This window comes from Puma concolor, chromosome C1, assembly GCF_028749965.1.
Source record: "Puma concolor isolate L17-30 chromosome C1, mPumCon1.1.hap2, whole genome shotgun sequence".
Classification (NCBI taxonomy): Eukaryota; Metazoa; Chordata; class Mammalia; order Carnivora; family Felidae; genus Puma; species Puma concolor.
The window spans coordinates 63,493,356-63,512,725 of record NC_141674.1 but is presented as its reverse complement, the minus strand read 5'-3'; the positions used below and the strand labels follow the sequence as shown (position 1 = coordinate 63,512,725).

The window sequence follows — 19,370 nt, the reverse complement described above, 5'->3', positions numbered from 1 at the left end:
ATATTAGGCTGAAAAAGAAAAGGAGATCAGGAAGAATGGGTGTGACTGACTGAACAATCTGTGGATGGTCACTGGCTCTATTCATTACTAGACATTACTAAATGTTTACAAATACATATATTCCAGACAAATACATATACAGAGCTGCATATATACAACAACTATGTTTAAAATCAAAAGACAGAACAAAACATACCAAAATTAAATCCCAATCCTGGTTCACGTTGTACGGCAGCTTTTGTATGCTGTGATCTCCAGTCAGAACGAGAAAGACTTTTTAGGACCTGTAAAGGACAATTTTATTAAAATAAATTGGATGAATTAAACATCAAATAAAAGAATATTGACAATTACAAGTGAGTACAGCAACTTGTGTGATTTATATTCAATAAGTCATTACTTAAATGCCTTCAACTATAATTTGATTTGTATATTAAATAAGCCACATACCAGATGTCTGAATATGTATTGCAGAGATTTTTTTTTAAATGATGAAAATAAAACTAATCAATAGTATTAAAGTGGAGTGTCTCTAAGACAAATAATAGGGGTAGTATCAGACTTAGGACCGCTTTTCTGGAAATCTCACATACAAGCTCTAGGACATCTGTGATTGAGAAGCTGGGGAGAGAGCAACAATAGGATGGTGTAGTCTATCAGCTTTGATACCCTGTCCCAGGTGAGCCTTGCAGGTATGCCTTTGGGAATTGTCCCTTGGAGGATTCCATTTTCTACTATTTAACAAAACAAATTAGCCTAAAACGAGTTCTATTTATTTTCTGCTGCTGTCTGTAAGCATTCTTAGAATATTCTAAGACACACTATGGCAGTCACCAGTTTTGTAAATAAGATTTTATTGGAACACCATGTCTATTGCTGCTTTTCCAGCATAGTTGTATAGTTGCCAGAAACCATATGGTCCACAAAGCCAAAAATATTTATTGTCTCTTTACAAAAAAATTTGCCAACCCTGTTCTAAACTATTAATAAGCTACTTTTCTTAATATCTGGAATATACTCATATTTCATCAAAAAAAGTATAATCAGATATACATGTATTATTCCTTTGCAATCCATTATTATACTCATGATAGTTGAATATACATAAAAGTATCATTTGCATTTATTTAAGTTAATGGAAAGCATACTAGAACTCCCAAGTATATGTTTGAGGACAACAAAATCACACAGTATACGCTTCAAAGTATTTGATGGAAATATCCATAGGCAATTCTAATATTCCAAAGAAAAGAGAAACTGAACAATATACTAAAAGATTAAGAACTAAGGGGTGCTGCTGGTATGCCTGGGTGTCTCAGTGGGTGAGGCATCCTACTTCGGCTCAGGTCATGATCTCATGGTTCATGAGTTCAAGCCCCGTGTAGGGCTCTGTGCAGCACAGAGCCTGGATCCTGCTTCGGATTCTGTGTCTCTGTCTTTCTGTCTCTGTCTCTGTCTCTGCCCCACCCCCACTTGCACTCTGTCTCTCAAAAATGAATAAACATTTAAAAACAAAATTAAAAAAAAAAAGAATGGTGGAAAGCCTCGGTGGCTCAGTTGGTTAGGTATCCAACTCTTGGTTTCAGCTCAGGTCATGATCTCATAGTTCCTCAGTTTGAGCTCGGAGTCCAGCTCCAGTGTCAGCCTCAGAGCCTGCTTGGGATTCTCGCTCTCCCTCTCTCTCTCTGTCCCTCCCCTGCTTGGACTCTCTCTCTCAAAATAAATAAATAAACTTAAAAAAAAAAGAACTGAACTTAGATTTTTCGAAATCTGTAAAAACAAACTGTCTATTTTGTAGATGACCACAGCTTACAAAGAGAATCATCTACATTTAACGTGACATTATGGATAGTCAAATATCATGAATACCCTTTCAAAATAATAACACTTTATACAATTTTGAAAAGAATAACCAGAGTATAAAAATACATATTTTCTTTGCAATTTTCATTAAATTTATTTTGGCAGTAAAACATGGTTTCTCTAATGCATACTGTTCAAACATCATAGATGAAACCTGTAGTTGTTTACAGTCACATTCCACAATTAATTCACTGAATCTCCAAGTCTAGCCTAGGATTAAGGCACTATTTTTATTCCTATTTTGCCTATGAAGAAAGTGAGACTCAGAAAGGTCAAGTGAAATTGGACAAGGTCACTCTGCTATTACATAGTAGAACCAGGATTCTAACTGCAGCATTTACTATAGAGAATCCATACCATCAACCACCTTGCTATCTGTTCTTTCAGTTTAAGTCTCCTATTCGGTTATTACATTCTAAAAAGAAAAACATCCCACAAAAATCAGACCAAAAAACTTGGCTCTTCTTTTTTTTTTTTTTTTTTTTTTTTAAATTTTTTTTTTCAACGTTTATTTATTTTTGCGACAGAGAGAGACAGAGCATGAACGGGGGAGGGGCAGAGAGAGAGGGAGACACAGAATCGGAAACAGGCTCCAGGCTCTGAGCCATCAGCCCAGCGCCTGACGCGGGGCTCGAACTCGCGGACGGCAAGATCGTGACCTGGCTGAAGTCGGACGCTCAACCGACTGCGCCACCCAGGCGCCCCAAAACTTGGCTCTTCTAAGTGTTTGTTTACATACTACTGAACAAAAATTAGACCTCACAAAATAAGTAAGTCTGCTGAGACTTTAAATACAAAAATTATTAGTGGAGGGGCACCTGGATGGCCCAGTGGGTTGAGTGTCTACCTCTTGATTTTGGTTCAGGTCATAATCCCAGGGTTGTGGGATCAAGCCCCACATTGGGCTCTACCCTTGGTGTGGAGCCTGCTTGGGATTCTCTCTGTCTCTGCCCCTCTCCCCCGACTTGCTCTCGCTCTCTAAAATAAAATTGAAAAATTAAAAATGAAAATGAAATAAAAAAGAAAATTATTAATGGGTTTAAAATAATTTATAAAAAGTTTACATATTATTTTTCAGGAAAATGTTATATAAAATATAAAAGTAGCTACACCCTGGGGACAATCCCCATCAATCTAATGATATAATAATGTTATCCATTTAGAGAGGTGGCTTAGTAGACAGAATATAGAAATTGTAGATTATTTGGATTTAGAATGGTTTGTGTCTAGACTCCCCAAGTATTTTTGAGACCCTGGACCAATTACAAACTTCCCTGAAGCTTCTTTTCAAACTTTGAAAATGAGGCTTTTCTTACTGGATAATTTGTTGAGATGATTAAAATAAGAAAATGTCTTGGAAGCATAATGCCATATAAATACTGATTTTATTACTTTGGGATCTCTGCCCAGAACAATGGAATTCCAAATCTCCAAGAGATGGCAACCTCAGTCAAGCATCAATTCTGCAATAATAGCACAACTATGTATTTTTAAAACTATGTATTTTTGAGAGAGAGTGAGAGCACAAGACAGCATTCGTGAGCAACCAGGGGAGAGACGCAGAGGTGGGGTGTTGGGGGACGGGGAAGAAAGAGAGAGAGAATATCCCAAACAGGATGGAGCCCGATGCCAGGTTGGATCCTACAACCCTGGGATCATAACCTCGGCCAAAATTGAGTCCTAAATTCAGCCAACTGGGCCACCCAGGTGCCCTCCCAGCACAATTATAATTAAACGCTTTCGCCCATTTCTTAGGAACGTAAGAATCTTAAATTTTATGGGAGTGTCAAAGATGAGATACAGCTGTGTAAGCTTTCTGGATCAGGTTTTTCTATATACCTTATTGGAGATTGAGAAATCGGGTCTTTTTTTTCTGGTGTGAGTTAAAAATAATTTTTAAAAAAAAAAAATTTTTTTTCAACGTTTTTATTTATTTTTGGGACAGAGAGAGACAGAGCATGAACGGGGGAGGGGCAGAGAGAGAGGGAGACACAGAATCAGAAACAGGCTCCAGGCTCCGAGCCATCAGCCCAGAGCCTGACGCGGGGCTCGAACTCACAGACCGCGAGATCGTGACCTGGCTGAAGTCGGACGCTTAACCGACTGCGCCACCCAGACGCCCCTAAAAATAATTTTTAAAATGTCCAGATTTCTGCCTTCAGAGCCCATTAACGTGTATAGCAATAACAAATATTGGGCAGCAATCCATTAGAATTATTATAAATTCTAAAGCTACTTTTTTGGGGGCCAAGAACGTAACTTTAACTCAATTATTAAATACATTAAGTACCCCAAGAAGCAGCTGCTCTACTTTCCTTTTCCTCCGTAACTTTGCAAGCACTCAAGATACGAGTATCTGAAATCTGCACTTTCTATCATGTATCAATTGCATGATGACATTTACTTTATGATTTCTTCTTGGGCTGGAGGCATAAAGCCAGTAGAGTTTTCTCAAAATATACTGCAAAAACATGGCCTTTGCTCGTTCTGAGATGCCTGCCCAATTTAGACACAGTTTACTTTCGGGAAAGGGTGAGATTCCTGGGGGAAATATATAGAGAGTTCCTAGGCCAGAGGGAAAATGAAGGACATTCCGAAAAATGCCTACAAAGGAACCGACGAGTTGCGAAGATGATAGGGCAAAATTGAAAGCCCGGACTGGATAATAAGAGAAGAGGGTAAGCGTGAAAGCAAGGCGAGGATCCGGACTTGAGGCCCGCAGCCAACGGTGAGGTCAGGAAGGCCAAGGCGTCCGATAAGCTCTTTCCTTAGCACAGCTTCCTACTCTCCCGGGGAAGCACCTCTTTTCGTCCCAAGCTTCCGCCCCCCCCCAGCCCCCTCCAAACGCCACAACCACCATTCCCCAACCCCACCGAGCCTTGCTGTCTCTCACCCCGCAGCATCGCCTAAACATCGCTGCCATGGTTGACTCTTGATCCTGCTGCTCGGTCTCCAATTCTCTGCGCAGCTCCGGGACTCTTAAGGGGTGCTCCAACCCAGAGGAGCGACACCCGTCTGGCCCCGCCCACACCCTGGTCCCGCCCGCTGGTGTGGATGTGGGTGGGGAGCGGGTTGCCTAAAAAGGGTACCGTAAAGAAAAAGGAGGATGGGGGTGGGGGGCTGCGTGCTCGCTCCGAGCCAGCGCGGACCAGTAGGATCTTGGGCGGTTTGGGAAAGAGTGTCTAAAGACCTCCTTTGGCCGACGTGTCCCGAGGGGTGGTCCCGGAAGAGGCTTCGCTTCCCTCGGGCCCACAGAGTTTCGGCAGCGCGACCTTTCGAGGACGCGGAAGCCTTTAAGGCTCTCCGAGCGGGGCTGGCGGCGGGAGCTGGAGGGTGGACCAGCGCCTAAGGAAGAGGAGCGAGTGCGGCGCGGGGCCTGTCGGGAATCTGGGTGAAAGGGGGCGGCTAGGGTGCGCAGTCCCCAGCCAGTTCTGGTGGTTAAGATGCTCTCCCTGGCCTCGTCCCAGAAATTTACCAATCCAGTTTTTTCTGCCTAAGTATTACAAGTACATTTTACTCTCGAAAGCTCGGCCGAAGCCATAGTATGTGCTGTGTTTCAGAAAACAAACGGGAAATCCCTTAGGTAAATTCGACCTTCCCGAATATTCCCGAGGCTATTTATTGCTACCCACGTGTGTGGATGTGGACCGTGTCCTTGGAAATAAATTGAGTTTATTTAAAGCTCCTGGCTCAGCGAATGAATGAATGTTGGACGTGAATGTCTGCCTGAGGAATTCTATTTAAAGTCACCCTCTCTTCCTGTTAGACCCTGAGTTCGCAGTGGGTAGGGTGTGATGTTACAGTGTTGGGGGATTTGTAAAGCTGTCCAAGGTTTGGCTAGCTTTTTGTGAAAGCTAGTAAGAACGCCACCGCAAGGAAGGAGTGTAAATGTTTCCCATAATCCCCAGGACTTTTCATTTTTATTGCTATCATCCTAGTTTAGGGTCTCATCACTCACCACTAAATCCTGTAAACTTGCTTAACAATCTTTTTTGCCTGATAAGTCAGGCCATAATCTCATTCTAATTTAGCTTTTCAATTCCTATATTCTGTTATGGTAGTCCCCTACAAGAACCTTCTACCTTTTCATCTGGGGATTTATAATGTATTTATTGAGACTGGGCATAAGGCAGAATGTTAAGTGCTAAATTAAAGTACCAGGGAAATTCGGAAAAGGAAGAATTCAATTGGTCCTGGAATCATCAAGGAAACATTCAAATAGGTGGGTAAAACACAAAGTGGACTGCTAAAGTTGGGTAGGAGTTAGTAGAAAAAAAAAGATTTGACTATGCACCTCTAGTTTAAAAAAAAAAAAATTTTTTTTTAATGTTTATTTATTTTTGAGAGACTCAAAGCATGAGCAGGGAGGGGCAGAGAGAGAGGGAGACACAGAATCCAAAGCAGGCTCCAGGCTCGGAGCTGTCAGCACAGAGCCCGACATGGGGCTTAACCCCATGAACTGCAAGATCATGACCTGAGCCAAATTCAGACGCTTAACGTACTGAGCCATCCAGGCGCCCCTAATTTTTTCAATTTCTTATTCTGAACATTTAAGTACAATGAAGATGAGCAAAAAGTTCAAATCAGCCATATGATTTTATTACCTAGATTTAAAAATTGTTATTGCCCACTCGTGGGATTTAAAAGACAAAACAGATGAACATAGGGGAAAAAATAAAAATTGTTGTCGCACTTGTTTTATTCATGTGTGCGTGTCTGGTGTCATTTAGTTTTTGTCAGAACTGTAAGTTGTAAACATTAAGACACTTCATTTCTAGTGGCGCTTGCATGGCTCAGTTGGTTAAGCGTCTGACAGTTGGTTTCAGCTCAGGTCATGATCTCATTGGGCATGAATTCAAGCCCTGTGTGGGTCTCTGTGCTGACAGCATGCAGCCTGCTTGGGATTCTTTCTTTCTTTCCCTCTCTCTCTGCCCCTCTCATGCTCACGTGTATTCATGCTCTCTCTCTCTAAATAAATAAATAATCTTTTTAAAAAAAAGATTAAAAAAAAGAGTTCTAACCAAAGTTTAAGATAAGGTGACTTGAAGCCAACCTGATTTTTTTTCTCTTTGCTTTTTCAAATAATACTTTTGTTTTCCCTAGCAATAGTAATAAAGCCATACATACTACATTATTATGAAAAATGATTTCATAGAAAAGGAATTTATGAAAAAAAATTATGATGATACCTCTTCCAAACCTCTGGGGATCACTTAAGGCTTTGTCAACCTTGACAATGGAAAACCAGGATCTCTTTCAGTGACACTTCCGTTTTTAGAGCAAAGATTATACTTAAAAATTGTTGATCCCGCTTTAAACACTAGGTGTAGCTATTTGGCTTAGATCCCAGGAACTAAGACTCAATGGTGAATTTTTCGGTTAAAGACCCCTTTCTTTTATGTGTGAAGGATTAATCTGTATACTCATTTTTAATTTTTTATTTTTATTTAAATGCTTATTTTTGAGAGAGAGAGAGAGAGAGTATGAGCAGAGGAGGGGCAGAGAGAGAGGGAGACAGGATCCAAGACAGGCTCCATTCTGACAGCAACAAGCCTGATGTGTGGCTTGGTGAACTCACAAACCATGAGATCATGACCTGAGGCAGTTGGGACGTTCAACCAACTGAGCCAGCTAGGTGCCCCATGTATGTTCACTTTATTTTTTAACCTGCAGGTTCAGAAATTTAAAATGATCAGTTTTCCCCAAATAAGGTCAGAGTGTAAACTAAGATTCTGGTTTGGACCACAATATGTAAAGGAGCTAAGATTCACCAAAGGAAAAACCAGTTTTTCTAGCATGTATTCCTCAAGCCAGAAAACAGAGAAACATGCTAGGAGTAAGGGTAGGATTTCCTGGATCCTAGGAACTGATAGAAGGATGAAGAGAATGCTTATAAGATCAAATTAGGTGCATACTTCTTAGTAAATGTTACCTTCCCAGGGAAAGGTCTTTAGAAACCTTTTCTGTCACTGTACATCAGTTTATATTGTATTCTAGAATTTCATATAAATGGAATCATAGTAAGTACTCTTTTCCAGCTGGCTTCTTTCACTTACCACAATTTTGAGATTCATTCACACTTAGTGTATCACTAGTTTGTTCCTTTTTTGCTGACTGCTATTCCATTGGATATAGCACAAATTGTTGATAGACATTTAGGTTGTTTCCAATCTGGGAGTATTACAAATAAAAATGCAGTAAACATTTGCGTGCATAAGCAGACATTAATACAGTAGAAAATAAGCAGTGAAATCAGCAAAATCAAAAGCTGATTCTTGAAAAAAAGTAATCATAAAAGTAATCATAAAAGACATGCCTCTAGCAAGACCTATAAAGATAAGAAATGTTAAGCAGTTTTAGAAAGTATAAGAGTTAACCATAGATTAAGGGAGATTTTTTAAAATATTTATTTATTTATCTAATCTCTACACCCAACATGGGGCTTGAACTCATGACTCCAGGATCTAGAGTCACACATGCTACTGACTGAACCAACCAGGCATCCCCAGATTTAGGGAGAGTTTTTTTTTTGTTTTTGGTTAATTTTTTAGTGGAGATTTTTTTAAATTATTTTTTTAATGTTTTATTTATTTTTGAGAAAGAGAGCACGAGCAGGTGAGGGCAGAAAGAGACAGGGAGACACAGAATCCAAAGCAGGCGCCAGGCTCCAGGATGTCAGCACAGAGTCTGACCTGGGGCTGGAACCATGAGATCATGACCTGAGCTGAAGTTGGACGCTTAACTGACTGAGCCACCCAGGCACTCCTTTAGTGGAGATTTTAAAATATCACAAGAAAATGCTGTAAGTTTTATGCCAATAAATTTAGGAACAGACAAAAGATACTTTTCTAGAACTCAGTAGAAATCAAGAAGAAAGAAAGAAAAGGCTGGAATAAGCATTAACCACCCTCCCAACTATCCTACCTCCAGATGGTTTGTAATAATTCTTTCCTCTATGAATGTTTTGAATCGGTAATGTTATTTCAGCATATGGTTCCCTTACGTGTAGTTATTGTTTTTTCTAAGTATTATATATTTTTCAAAAATTTATTCATTAAAATAGATTTTAGATAGTCAAAATCTCAGCATTTACTGTTTATCTCCTATCTAGTCTAAGGAGTTAGGATCCAAAGTAATACAAACAGCTCGGCTGGTTGCCTGTGGAATATTGCCTTTAGTTTGGAATACAGGGCCTATAGAGTCCACATCTGAGCTGGGTTGTTACAGATAGTCAAAACTTGCTAATGGGATTACCTGTCAACAGAATTATCAGTGAGTGAATCGGATGTAGCTGAAAGATCAAGTCTTCAACTTGAGAACCAGTTTATACTTCCCTGAGAGCTGTGTATATTTAATTATAGGGATGAAGAGTCATGAACTCTAACCAGGAAAGTCTCATGGATTCAAAGTTAAAACTCTGAGATCAAGGTTATAAGTGACTGAGTGGTATGCCACAATCATGGTGCAAGAAAACCTTATCCAGATCTAGGGTTAGCAAAGGCAAGTTTAGGCATAGGCAAAGTACCTAAGAACAGAGAAGACAGTGGAACTGGCACCATGGCCAATTGTTTTCACAAGGTCTAAACTGACTTCTATTCAGAATAAGAATGATTCATCAGATTATAAGTACTCATTAATTATTTAAAAATCTCAAAAATAGGGGCGCCTGGGTGGCGCAGTCGGTTAAGCGTCCGACTTCAGCCAGGTCACGATCTTGCGCTCCGTGAGTTCGAGCCCCGCGTCGGGCTCTGGGCTGATGGCTCAGAGCCTGGAGCCTGTTTCCGATTCTGTGTCTCCCTCTCTCTCTGCCCCTCCCCCGTTCGTGCTCTGTCTCTCTCTGTCCCCAAAATAAATAAACGTTGAAAAAAAAAAAAATTTAAAAATCTCAAAAATAAAGGTAAGTACATATGAGGAAGAAAATAAGCAATGGTTAATGTTAATATTTTGGTATATAGCTTTTAGATTTTTCTCTGCATAGAACACACATTCATAATGTTTTTCTTACAGAGTTGGATTTTATTACATATGTAATTTTGTATCTGCACTTTAAAAATGTAATAGATCAGAGGGCACCTGGGTGGCTCAGGTGGTTGAGCACCTTATCTTGACTCTCGATTTAGGCTCAGGTCATGATCACAGGGTTGTGGGATGGAGCTCTGTGTCGGACTTGTGCTGAGTGTGGAGCCTGCTCAAGATTCTCTGTCTCCCTCTGCCCCTATATGGTATACATATATATGTGTGTGTGTGTGTGTGTGTGTGTGTGTGTGTGTATATATACTGTATATGCATATTCTTTAGCCATGGAAAAGAAGTAAATCCTACCATTTGTAACAACATAGATGGAACTTGGAAGTATTATTCTGAGTCAAGTCGTAGAAAGATAAATACTGCATATCACTTATATGTGCGATCTAAAAAAAGGTGAACCCACAGAAATAGAGACTTTCGGGGCCTGGGGGCTGGGAGAAATGGGGAGATGTTGGTTAAAGAGTACAAACTTCCAGTTATAGGTGAATAAGTTCTGGGGATCTAATCTATAACATGGTGATTATAGTTAGTAATACTTTATTACATACTTGAAAGTTGCTAAGAGAGTAGATCTTAAATGTCCTCACCATAAAAAAGAAATTTTTATTATTTGGCACGATGGAGGTGTTAGCTAACACTATGGTGGTAATAATTTTGCTGTATATTTTTACAAAATAAACATGTTATATACCTTAAACTTATACAATAATGTATATCGATTATATCTCAGTAAAGATGGAGAAAAAAAGCACAGAAAATAGTCAGAGACCAAGTATTTGAATTATCACCACTTAAAAAAATTTTTTTGTTTACTAATTTATTACCTTTATATGTACATTTTTGAAACATACTTAAATACATATATGGTTAAATGACAAATTTAAAACTTTTATCTTTAGCTTTAAAATATAATTGCTTTCCTGAGAAACTTAACAGAAGACCATGGGGGAGGGGAAGGGAAAAAAAAGTTAGAAAGCCAAACCATAACAGACTCTTAAAAACTGACAATAAACTGAGGGTTGATGGACGGTGTGAGGGAGGGAAGGGAGGGTGGGTGATGGGCGTTGAGGAGGGCACCTGTTGGGATGAGCACTGGGTGTTGGATGGAAACCAATTTGACAATAAATTTCATATTCAAAAAATTAAAAAAATACAAAAAATACACTTGCCTTATTAATATGTAAGATATTGTATATATATTACATTCATCATCTTAATATAATTTTAATAGTTCCCTTGATAAACAAATGGATAAAACATATTCATCCTTTTATATTCATATCTCTTTGTAATGAGTATATCACCCATTTTAGCTACATTTTTAACCAAAGTAACTAACTTCTATATTCTCAGTCACAGAAGAACTAGGAGATAGGTAACTGAGAATTACCTATCATAGACAAGCCCTTTAGCCCTGAAAGGAATCTAATGAAAGTTGCTTATTTTCTATGAGTACCTATCTACATCTCTTTTATATTTATAAAGTATAAGTGCAAACATGACCATGTGTATTAGACATGACCTAAAGGTATTTACATATCTCTTTTAAAATAGGGGTATCTGGGTGACTCAGTCAATTGAGCAACTGACTCTTTTCAGCTCAGGTCATGATCTCAGGGTTCATGAGTTTGAGCCCCACATCGGGCTCTGCATTGACAGTGCAGAGCCTGCTTGGGATTCTCTCTCTCTCTCTCTCTCTCTCTCTCTCTCTCTCTCTCTCTCTGTTCCTCCCCTACTTGTGCTCTCTCTCACTCTGTCTCTCAAAATAGATTAATAAAATTAAAGTTTTTTTAAACTAGTAGCTAATGGATGATGAAAATGTATATAATATCATACATATGTATGATAAAACTATGTTTACTTGTTTTTGTATTCTGTATTTTATGAATTTACATCTACTTATGAATTGTCGAGGTAGTCTAAGGCTATTTTAACTTAATGAACTTAATTTAACACTAGTCAAAGTTTTCAATGAGTTAGGGATTTTGGAAATCTTGTTTGAGGTTGATCTTTAACACAATCTGTTGATCTTAATTATTCAAAGAACTATGATATTTAAATTTTGGGGGTGAGGGGGGCTCCTGGGTGGCTTAGTTGGTTAAGCATCCAACTCTTGATCTCAGGTCAGGTCTTGATCTCAGCATCATGAGTTCAAGCCCCATGTTTTGTTTACTTTGTTTGGACTCTGCTGGGCATGAAGCCTACTTAAAAAAAAATTTACAGGCAGTATGAACAGAGATACTAGAACTGTATGATTTGCAGTGTTGTCTGAAGTTCACAGAAGTAAATCTTTCAAAAGATAGTTGAACCATAATTTTTATATTTTTATAACTTTAAACATTTAATGGAGGTAAAACATCAGTATAGGAAATCTAAGCAGTTAGAATTAATTAATCTTTCCCTGAGAAAATAATATTATGCTAACATGTTTCACACTATGTTAAAATCTGGGAGAACATATAACTATTTTTAAACTCAAATTACCAAACCTATTAATTTGTTCAAGGATTCACCTTGATAGAAATAAAACCTAAACTTATTCTTGTATAATTTTCCCCTGTATTAAATAACAATTATTTAAACTTTAAAACTTTTGTTTAACAATACAGTTTTTTGGGGCACCTGGGTAGCTCAGTCAATTAACCCTTAGACTTCGGCTAAGTCTAAGCTCGTGGTTTGTTTGTGGGTTCGAGCCCTGTGTCAGGCTCTGTGCTGACAGCCTGGAGCCTGCTTCGGATTCTATGTCACCCTCTCTTTTCCCCGTTCATGCTCTGTCTCTCTCTCTCTCTCTCTCTCTCTCTCTCAAAAATAAACATTAAAAAAAATAAAATACAAATACTGGTGTTTTTTTTGGTGATGGGTGGCTCAGTTGGTTGTATAACTGACTCCTGATCTCAGCTCAGGTCATTCTCCCAGAGTCATGGGATTAAGGTTTGTGTTGGGCTCATGCTTAGTGCAGAGTCTACTTGAGGTTCTCTCTCTCCCTCTGCCTCTCTTCCCCACGTATGCTCTCTCTCTCTAAAATAAAAAAAAAAATAATAAAATAAAAGTACTGTTTTTTAAGAATTCCCCCCCCCCCCCCCTCATTGCTTCTCAGCCTGATAACCACTGGTATTTCTCTGGCTTTTATCTTGAAATTTTATAACCAAAGCCGTTAATTTAATTTACAGTTAAGCAACTCCTCCTCCTCCTCTTCCTCATATTTCTTCTCATATTCCTCCTCTACTTATACTTTTTTCTTCTTTTTCACCGAATTACAGTGTCAACAAGGCTCTGAAGCTTTTATAAATTGTCAGCAAACTTAAAGTATTAATATGCTTCCTGAAGATTACTGAATTTCTTATTAGTCTTTATAAGTCAATCAGAACAGGATTTCCTTTAAGATTTCACAATTAAATTTAAAAATGTTCTCTCTTTTTTGAAATGTTTATTTAACATTTAACAAATGAGGGAAGGGCAGAGGGAGAAGGAGACACAGAATCCAAAGCAGGCTCCAGGCTCTGAGCTGTCAGCCGAGAGCCTGATGTGGGGTTTGAACCCACAAACCGTGAGATCATGACCTGAGCCAAAGTCAGATGCTTAACTGACTGAGCCACCCAGGCACCCCTAATTTTAAATTTTTCTTAAGAAATAGACAAAATTGTGCCATTTGTTTGTTTAGAAAATATTTCATATTCAGCAGACAAATCTCATTAAAACCATGGGCAAGGAAGGGCACTCTGGAAGAATGTAAAGTTGCTTTTCCCCATATTTTATTATGTGTTTTTTGGAGAGTACTTTCCAGACATGGTCAACTTGGAGGTTCTACTGTAAGATTTTGTTATACCTCATTGTAGTTTACACAAAGCTCTGCCTCACATCTTCACTCAGCTTATTTGTGCATATTTCCATGGGACTTCCTTATTTCTTTTCCAAGAGGAAGGAACTAAACCAAACCAAAACAAAACAAACAAAAACCATACACTTTGAATCCTTCAGTTTTCTCAGACTGTCACAAAGCCCCAGAGAAGTCAGAAGCAGTCATTCCCATTCCAATGACATTCAAGCCTATGCACAGAATTGATATGCACACCAAGGAAAGCTATTTTAGAAGTCCAGCTCTATTTTACAGCGTATAAAAAACTAATTTCAATTTTCCCATGTTTTCTTTCCTTTGAAGATAGATATTTTTGAACTGAACATCCCTATAGTGTGCACAAGCAGATCTTTATCATCCATTAACCTTGAAAAGGTTCCCAAAAGAGAAAGAGTGATAATGAGAGGGAATCAGTCCAGGCACAGAAAGAGCTGCCATTATAAGAAGAGTATTATAAAAGACTAATTTTCGGGGCGCCTGGGTGGCGCAGTCGGTTGAGCGTCCGACTTCAGCCAGGTCACGATCTCGCGGTCCGTGAGTTCGAGCCCCGCGTCAGGCTCTGGGTTGATGGCTCAGAGCCTGGAGCCTGTTTCCGATTCTGTGTCTCCCTCTCTCTCTGCCCTTCCCCCGTTCATGCTCTGTCTCTCTCTGTCCCAAAAATAAATAAACGTTGAAAAAAAAATTAAAAAAAAAAGACTAATTTTCTTGTCTTATCCTTCTGTATCACACTTCTCTGTATCCGTTACATATCTCTTCCACATTTATGCTGGACTTGGCCATGTGACTTGCTCCCACCAAATAGATATCAGCAAACACAGACAAGCAGAGACTTGATAAGCATTTGTACATTGGGTCTTGTCTTCTGCAAACACTTCTGCCACTGCGTGAACAAGCCAACATGAAAGACATGGAGAGGACCAGCCGGCCTAGGAGTCCAGCCATCCCAACTGAGATCCCAAATATGATTGAGAAGTTATTCTAGAACATCCAGCCTCAGTTGAATTCACAGATGATTGCAATTGTGTGAGTGAGACTTGGTGAGATCAGAAGAACCTCAACAAAAATTTGGAAAAATAATAAATTGTTTCAATCCACTAAATTTTGTGTGGTTTGTTACACAGTAATAGATAACTTAGATATCCTTTCTAAAGAAGGGAAATGGCTTTTTTCTTTCTTTCAATACAAAGACCTACAAAGAACTGACAAAGGAAAATAAAGGGCATAAGACAAACAACATGAAGTTCTAGCAGTGGTTGGAAAAGTTTTAACAGATCAGGGAGGTAGGATGTGACAGGGGCAGTTTTTTAACTCCAAGGTTCAGACCAGCCAAGTTTGACTATATTATCTCAAGATCTGGGAGCAAACAGATATGAGCGAATATCAGAATTTCTAAGACAGACAAGCAAACAATTAAGGCACATAAAGGAACAACCACATTACCCAGTCTCCTGCCACCTGTCAGAGACCACCATGAAAACAACTGCCCAACATTAAACAACAGCTGTGGACAAAAATCAGATTTGGTCAAGACTCAGGTTCAGCATCAAGAGCCAACAAGGTTGATCCCTAAACAATGACACTCACAGAAGTGAGAAAAGGCAACCCAGTACTTAAGGGGTCTAGATGAGATGCTTTCTTAGGCTCTATGCTTCTGCTGGTTCAGTAGGCTTCTGATAGCTCAGAGTCATTTAGTTGGGTTGAAAACAGAGCTGGGAAAAACAGAGCTGAGTTTACTTAGATATGAGGGAGGTAATCAACCATAGACTGTCATTGAAAAAAAAAATGAGGCAGGGTTTATTAAAACAAGAACCATAAGCTAGTAGTAGGACAATGAATCTTCTTTGTTGGGCAGGTTGGCTAAAAACTAGCAAAAGAACAATTTGTCCTGGAAAAGGATAGCAAGACTTATTAGGGAAAGCAAATTCAATTATTTATGGGTTTTCTGAGAAACCTTATGCTTTCAGCTATGGACTACATTTGATTGCTATCTGTGTAACAGAGGTTAGATCATTCTTCAGCTTTTCCATCTTAGTTAAGCCTCCATATTCCTCACCATGAATCCTCAGGTGGGTATTCTGAAATTTTTCCTGCTGTCTGCAGTGTTTATTTCATTGTGTTTCCATATTAAGACTGTATATATGTATTATAGCTTAGATTATATTATAATGGCTTATTTGTGATTAGGAGGACAAAGATTAGAAATGGCGTGGAAATAAAGGTGAAGTGGTTGGATTCTGAAGTCAGGCTGATTTGATGTGACTCCACTGTATCTTTATCATCCTATCTAGTAAGTATCTTCACATAATTAATATTCTATGCATGTTTGATTGATAAGTTGTCAGTACAGTGAATTTTGGATAAAAGTTCTCAGGAATCCACTTCAGTCCTTTCTGTCTCATCAAATACTCTTCAAGTTTACAAAATAATGATTAGAACTGGAGTCCACTTGCTATGTTTTAATCACATAAGTACTTCTTGTTTTATTTGTGTAGTTTTGAAACAATGATATCATATAATATACCTGTAAGATAAAAATTACTTTAATTAGAACTATTAACCTCTAATACTATGATGAAATAAGATAACAAATATGGTGTCATAGTCATTAATAATCCTTTCATTTTTTTATCATATTGACCTCATAGCAATGTTGTGACAATTAAATGAGTTAATAGAATAATTGCTATATGAGTGTAGCTATTATTATATAATTGTAATAAATATTATAAAAAGAAGGTCAAAAGTGTATACAATAATTTGGCAAGACTATATCAAGTGCTTAGGCTGAATTATAAGTATACCACTGAGGTACTAGATAGTGGAAGAAAGGATGCCTTGAATAAACTATGCCTTGAATAAAAGTACTAAGCACTATTGTAATGTCTTTTTGGGAAAAACTAACTCAAGAGAATCTAATGGCTAGTCCATTTAAAGGCATGCCTGTGTGCCTTATTATGCTTTAATTCTTATAAATTTCCCCACCAAATTCTTTTCTTTTTTGGTCAGTCTCAACTGCTGCCTCAACTTTAGACACTATTGACAAATCTTAAATACATAATTCTCTTCTGATCTCTGATATACCATAAGCACCTCAATCAAAACACCTGTAAGTATTAAAGAACCTTCTCCCCTAAGCATGTTTTTCTTTCTATACTCCTATTGATTAATAGTACCATTATCTAGGACATCACCCAAACCTAGAGACCTTGTTGTCCTCATTGATTCACACTTCCCCTTTACAGCCTCATCTAACAGTCATTAGATACTGCTCGTTGTGCTCTCCCACACATTTTTTCCCCATCCCTATTTCCCCTCTGTTAGTTTAGGTCTATAAACTTCTCTTGCCTGGCATGCTACAATAATCACAAAATTAATGTCTTCTCCTCTAATGTATTCTTTACATTGCTTCTAGAGTTATCTCTCTTCAAACGTAAGTCTAGAAATTCTGTTTCCTTGCTTAAAACCTTCCAAGTTTCCTAGTCCATTACAAATCAAGTTTAAATGCCTTATCATGGGGCACCTGGCTCAGTAGGTATACCATGTGGCTGTAGATCTCAGGGTTGTGGGTTCAACCCCAAGTTGGGTGCGGAGATTACTTAAAAATAAAATAAAAAACAAATAACTACTCATGCCCTAAATTCCCTTTTTGTTTGTATCTCAAAGCAAGTTTTCCTCATCTATATTAGTACTTAGTACTCTGTATTATCATATGATGATTTACATACTTGTTTTCCATCTAGGTATTCATTTCTTGAAAGCAAGGACTATGATTTATTTAGTTTTATACTGCCAGAGCCTAACAGAGTACCTGGCATTCATAGCTGAAATTCATTAGCTTTATGAATAATAATTCTAATAAATATTCATGGAGCTCTTACTATGTACCAGGCACTGTTCAGAATTACTTTTACATGTAAGTAAGGCATTCTTCACAACAATCCTGCAAAATAAATACTCTTAGCATTCCAATTTTACAGGTGAAGAAACTGAGACTCCGGACAATTATTTAATATGTCCCTAGCTACACAATTAATGAGTGGCAGTACTGGGTTTCAGATCCAGACAATCTGCTTTACAATAATTAGCTCCTATCAGGAGCTAATATCCATAATAGTGTGGGAATATCATGGACCTTGAAGAGGGAACCTCAAGGGCAGAGCTCCACGGTATTAGTTACATGTCCTAAGCCTTTTCCTCTTATATACCTCTTTGCTTATCTTTCTAAAATGAAAATTTGATCCTATCTATAATTTTAACACCTACCCTGGCTTGTTATTTATAGGATAAATTTAAAGCTTCATTCCGTAATAGAAAAGAACCTTTACTTCCTAACCTCATGCTACTTATCTGCCCCCTCTCCCTCATATTTCTCTTCTATGCCATGCTCTTTCACACCATCATGCCTCTCCATAAACTGACCCCCCTACATATAATATCCTGCCTCTTGCATCCCCATCTGATTATTACTCATGCTGTGAGAGGCAGCTCAAATGTCACCTTGTGAAATTCTCAAAGTTGCATGTCAAATCAAGTAGTTTCTCCTGTGTGCTCTCTGTACAAACCTCTTTTACAATATAAACTTAATAAAGGGCTAGAGACCTACATAGCCCAACCTGTACACAATTGTATAATAGAAATAGTAGTATACTAATCAAGTTATGCAATAGGAAGAATCGTAGTATTTGTTTCATCTCTCCAAGAAAGCTGTAGATCCAATTTATAATCCATGGTCTGTTTGGTCCCTCTATTTTTTCTATTTATTTATTATCTTTCATTCTGAAACTGTGTTCAAATCTCTCTTTATAACCCTCCCTATATTCTTCATTCCTTATTGAGGGAAAACTCCACAAGCCCTTGCTTTTCTCATTTTCTCATCTTCTTTCCTCTCCTCTTCTCTACACTACCTTCCTGTCTTCCATCCCCTTCTCCTCCCCTTCTCTCTCTTTCTTTTCCTTCATGACTTTATTGAGATATAAATCATGTACCTTCAAATTCACATATTTATTTATTTACTTATTTATTTATTTTCAATATATGAAATTTATTGTCAAATTGGTTTCCATACAACACTCAGTGCTCATCCCAAAAGATGCCCTCTTCAATACCCATCACCTACCCACCCTCCCTCCCAGCCCACATCAACCCTCAGTTTGTTCACAGTTTTTAAGAGTCTCTTATGCTTTGGCTCTTTCCCACTCTAATCTCTTTTTTTTTTTTTTTTTTCCCTTCCCCTCCACCTTGGGTTTCTGTTAAGTTTCTCAGGATCCACATAAAAGTGAAAACATATGGTATCTGTTTTCTCTGTATGGCTTATTTCACTTAGCATCACACTGTCCGGTTCCATTCATGTTGCTACAAAGGGCCATATTTCATTCTTTCTCATTGCCACGTAGTACTCCATTGTGTATATAAACCATAATTTCTTTATCCATTCATCAGTTGATGGACATTTAAGCTCTTTCCACAATTTGGCTATTGTTGAGGGCGCTGCTATAAACATTGGGGTACAAGTGCCCCTATGCATCAGTACTCCTGTATCCCTTGGGTAAATTCCTAGCAGTGCTATTGCTGGGTCATAGGGTAGGTCTATTTTTAATTTTCTGAGGAACCTCCACACTGTTTT

At 38.3% G+C, this 19,370-nt stretch overlaps 1 protein-coding gene and 1 long non-coding RNA gene across 2 annotated transcripts in view; one reads left to right on the top strand and one right to left on the bottom strand.

Annotated features, from left to right (window-relative positions):
* The window catches only part of ACADM (acyl-CoA dehydrogenase medium chain), a 34,801-nt gene extending 29,620 nt beyond the window's left edge, over positions 1–5,181 (bottom strand). The window contains exons 1-2 of the mRNA XM_025912780.2: positions 4,757–5,181; positions 197–284 (exon numbers count right to left, since the gene is read on the bottom strand). Of these exons, the coding sequence (XP_025768565.1) occupies positions 197–284; positions 4,757–4,786 (118 nt within the window). The 5' untranslated portion in view covers positions 4,787–5,181. The remainder of the gene's footprint in view (positions 1–196; positions 285–4,756) is intronic.
* The window catches only part of LOC147578105 (uncharacterized), a 46,541-nt gene extending 30,506 nt beyond the window's left edge, over positions 1–16,035 (top strand). The window contains exon 3 of the long non-coding RNA XR_015254804.1: positions 15,932–16,035. This is a non-coding gene — a long non-coding RNA (uncharacterized LOC147578105). The remainder of the gene's footprint in view (positions 1–15,931) is intronic.
* Positions 16,036–19,370: the final 3,335 nt, after the last annotated feature.